General features: G+C 43.6%; 2 protein-coding genes across 4 annotated transcripts in view; both read right to left on the bottom strand.

Moving 5' to 3' along the window:
- Positions 1-4,435, bottom strand: part of LOC107655879 (ubiquitin-conjugating enzyme E2 E1) — a 13,118-nt gene extending 8,683 nt beyond the window's left edge. Inside the window, exons 1-3 of one of the 3 annotated variants that reach the window (XM_016443488.1) lie at positions 4,317-4,435; positions 3,588-3,751; positions 2,251-2,301 (exon numbers count right to left, since the gene is read on the bottom strand). In XM_016443488.1, the coding sequence (XP_016298974.1) occupies positions 2,251-2,301; positions 3,588-3,745 (209 nt within the window). In that variant the 5' untranslated portion in view covers positions 3,746-3,751; positions 4,317-4,435. The other 2 variants (XM_016443489.1, XM_016443490.1) reach the window with 2 other exon arrangements.
- Positions 1-4,489, bottom strand: part of LOC107655881 (60S ribosomal protein L15-like) — a 28,703-nt gene that overhangs the window by 22,918 nt on the left and 1,296 nt on the right. The window lies entirely within an intron of this gene.

Genomic DNA, 4,489 nt, shown 5'->3' with positions numbered 1-4,489 from the left:
TCACTCACTCACTCACTCACTCACTCACTCACTCACTCACACACACTCACTCACACTCACTCACTCGCTCACACACACTCGCTCGCTCGCTCACACTCACTCACTCGCTCGCTCACACTCACTCACTCGCTCGCTCACACACACTCACTTAATTCATTACAGACATGAATTGTATTGTATCTCAAATCATGTGGTTTGCTTAGAAGAGCTATCACTTTTCTATGCCACTGGATTCATGGTTTTCATTCAGTGGACAATAAGACAAGCAAATAAACAACTCATCGGTCAGACATTTGAAAGCCGGATGTATTTATATCAAATAAGCAGGCATATCTGACTTTTGACTGGTAAAAACATGAGGAGATCTGAGGGCAGGTGACATGGAGAAAGCACACATTGTTCATTTACATTACAAGGTCTGTGCACACCCAGGCAAATTTTGGTGAGAGAATCCAGTGCAATAAACATTATAACTTAAAAGAACAATTGTTAATGCACTTGTTCAGACAGACGACAACATTCTCCTGCTGTTGATGTTTTAATCTCTTTTAATTGCACTGCAAATAAAGCTGGCCAGCCAATAAGATTCACACTTTTGGTCACATGCCCAGAGCTGTTGCAGAGCTGTTGCATAAAACTATGTGCACAAAAATGTTTTTAAATTGTATATACGGTTTGATTTCCTTTCATGTCTGAAACAAGTGGGTGCCAAAAACAGAAAGTTGCTTAGTGTTTTGTGCACTGGGGACAACCAGGGTATTACTGAGAGAATTAGCTTGCTTTATTTATTGAGCCAGTCTGCCGAAAATCAGGCCGAATTTGAATGCATTTGTGTTGCGGTGAACAGGTCTTTTCTTGACCACCCAGAACATCCTCACAAACATCTAGCAAGAGCCAAACAACCACAGACTTACCATCATGCAAATATCAATTTTCAAATTAATTCAAAATCTGCTGCGGCGTCTCACAAGTGTGCACACTAGACGAGTGTCACCGTTGGCAACAACCACTTCCTTCAAGACTTCAAATATGAAAGAGTAACACAAGCCTTAGTGCTGTAGCATGTGTTTGACTTTAGCAAACGCTGCTAATAAATCAAGATAAGAGAGAAGAAAGCCACGGGGGAAAGCAGGATTACAGGGGAAGAGATGTGACTCTTACGCCTCAAGATAAAAGAGCGAGTCAGACCACGCAGCTAATAAATGTGAGAGGACGCGAGAGCTGAAGCATATAAACACATGCTAAAGATGACGAGTGGTTTTAAAGACGAGGTGTGTCAGCTGTGCAATTCTGAGTCAGGTACAATTACCTTCAGAAGCACAGAAAAAGCAGCATTTGCCTCCCATCTACAATCACTCATTTAGGTTTATTAGATAACTGAGGTCAGAGGTAAAGGTCAAAGCTCTGGACGACAGACTCATCAAAACACAATCGCACTAATGCCGCTTATCCCCCTGCCAACATCGTATCAATATCACCATACAACACTGACAGCTGCAGCCAAAATAAGGTATTTTTACACTTCTTATGAATTAGAAACCACAAAGCCGTATCAGATCTTGCTGTTCTGGTGTTCATGGGTTAGACAGGAGCTCCATTCACACACACCTCAGCTCTCTCATGGTGACTTTCACAACACATTTTCTTGATTTTCTAATAACAGGCAAAATAAAGAGTTACCACGCTTATCCCTCACGGCTGAGTCGGGTTAAGCAGAGCATGACACTGCCGTACTACAGCATCAGCCGCTCTCTGACCTCTGCGAATCCGTTGCGTAAATGCATTACAACATGCTACTGATGCCAACCACAGAAATTCGAGAGCTGGAGGAAACGCTGTCACAGATACAGCCCAGACCAGAGTTAAAGCGCGGTCACGTTTGCCATTGCTCGGTGAAATTGCATGGGCGAATTACAGTCATTTTAATAGGAATCCATGCATGATCTCTTTGCATGAAGGTGAAAAAGCTCCTTGCGCAGATTTCGCTTGTCACACACAAAGTCGTCACCTTCACTAACAGAACGATGCTTGGTTTTGAAAGCGACTTCTGTGTGAGATGTGCTTCATAGTTACACTATTGACTTTCTGCCCGCAATTCACACCTAAATCTCACTAATGTGACAGCACTATTTTTGCTGCAGGTAGCAGATCCCACATGAAGTTTGTTGCTTTATGGTTCATCAACCAAGCATGATCCTAACCCACGAATGCATCCAGAGAATATCAAAGAGATGCAAAGCATTTCCTCACCTGCAGTTTGGTGGCGGGTCCAACATGATGTCAGCCAGCTCTTTCTGAATCCTGAAAAAGAGACACATGATTCCCATGAATATCTCTGAACTCTGACATCCAAATAAATCTCGATAAAGTACTGTGGAAGCAAATGACGGCCGTGTCAAACCCTAACAAGCTGCTTGCCTAAACAGCACTTCTAGGCAACATGGGTGCATCTGGATGCCTAGAATGCAGTCTAGAAGCAGCACCAATTTATTCTGGAAGAGCATGTTCATTGTGTCTGTGATCATATCAGTTATGAGTTTTGGAGTAAAGCTCTTTCAAAGTAAAAGCTGCTGTCTGAAAGCTAAAAAAAAAACACTGTCTGACAAGATAACAGTATGCCATAAAGGTGTCTAACGAATGCAGTATACTAATATGCCTTAATTTGGTTGGTTTACAAATGCAGGTTAATAGTATCATTTGCTGCCTCCCACAATCCTGTGTGTGTGTGCGGTTCTGTGTTTGATGAAAGGATAAAAATGGCATCTGATGGCAGGCTAGTAACCTCCAATAATCAGATCAGGCCACATTGTTCCTCCAGTATTTAATACTCTTTATGCTGCATGCTGTACTGCACTCCATGATGCACCGCTCTGTCTCGTTAGGATGACAAAAAGTTTTACATGATCGAGATGACCAATCAAATCAAAGAAGGCTGGCTACGGTTCACAGAAGGGGCATCAGTTTTAACAATGAAAGAGTGTGACGAAGTAGCGAAGCATTTAATATTTGACAACTGTTTTAAGATAATAGAAATGTATGACCAATAGCAATATCCAATGATGCAAACTACCCAACTTTTCTCGTCAGATTTCAATTTTGTTTAAATATAGGCTTTAAAGTGATTCATTCAACTGAATGTGACAAGAAACATTTAGCCGTTTCCAACATATTAGGCATATGACTAACTGTGAATGTGTGCATTTGTTAATATTGTTTGCAAACCGTTCAAATGGAATATTTTACCATAAATTCTAGTTCTTTTACAGTTCTGCGTTCTTCTTACACACTTAATTCCTTTAAACAAAAAGGACCATTAATATCCCCAAGAAATCACACACCAAAAAACTGGTTTGGTCCTTGTCTGATGGAGCATTTGAAATGAGAAAATTACAGCTTTCGTTTCTATTCTGAAATAATCACTGTAGTCTTCAATAGTTGCTTATCTTTACGGCTCACTAAACGGTGCTTCAGAGCCACGGAATTGACAGAAAACCCGGCGCCGCCTGTGAAGTGTCCGAGTAACTGGGCTCTGCCTTGGCTTCGGGACATGGCCCCGGCCCCGGCCCCGGATCCGTCCTCACGCTCACCTCTTGGCGCTGGTGGAGAGGAGTTTGGAGGTCTTGCTCATGTTGGCTTTATTGTCTCTCTTTTTCCCAGATGTGTCTTTCTCCTGCTGCTGATGGGTGGAGGAAGAGGAGGAAGAGGAGGATGAACTAGAGCTGGCACGCGAGTCCTCATCCGACATCCCGATCTATGAAAGACACACACACACACACACTGCAATGAGAAGAATGATGTAAAACGAAGAGTGAATGTAACGTATCGACGCAGGCATGTAACACTGTGCAAAGGGTGTAACAATGCATGCATGTAACCATGTATCGATGGGTAAAGTGTACAGGCGCGGGTTTGACCTTTAACTCCAGATCAACAACACGGCGCGACCCTGCTGCGATCGCTCCGCATTTCAGCTTCAAATAACCGTAAACCGATCAGACGCGAGTCCGTCACTTCTGTTTGATCGCACAGAGCCGAATTAGTGCTCGCGCGCCCATGACACGAGATTAAACCGAATTAAGTCGCGCACAAACACGCCTCGACGAACTCCAACTTCACCCCATCCCACAAACGCGGTGAATGTATCTGGTAAAAACACAGTAAATGTGTCGTCAGCTCTGGAGGCTCGTGGTTTGCCGTCGATGGATGAATGTTTCGGACCCTTACCGTACAGGCGAGAACGACGGCGTCCTAACGCAGCGCTGATGTAAATATAATGGAAATGTGAGGTATATTGTAGGGTTCGAAGGCTTGTGTACCTCTCTTTGTGTCGGTGTGTGTCCGTGGACGCGCGTGTCTCTCAGAGCGGAAGTGCTGCTGCTGCAGACACACACACACTCACTCTCTCACACACATACATACACACACACTCACTCTCTCTCTCACACACGCACACACACACACACACTCTCTCTCTCACACACACACATAC

The sequence above is a fragment of the Sinocyclocheilus anshuiensis genome, unplaced genomic scaffold (genome assembly GCF_001515605.1).
Source record: "Sinocyclocheilus anshuiensis isolate Anshui unplaced genomic scaffold, SAMN03320099.WGS_v1.1 scaffold1309, whole genome shotgun sequence".
NCBI lineage: Eukaryota > Metazoa > Chordata > Actinopteri > Cypriniformes > Cyprinidae > Sinocyclocheilus > Sinocyclocheilus anshuiensis.
The sequence above is the reverse complement of the archived record's forward strand: the minus strand, read 5'-3'. Positions and strand labels throughout refer to the sequence as shown.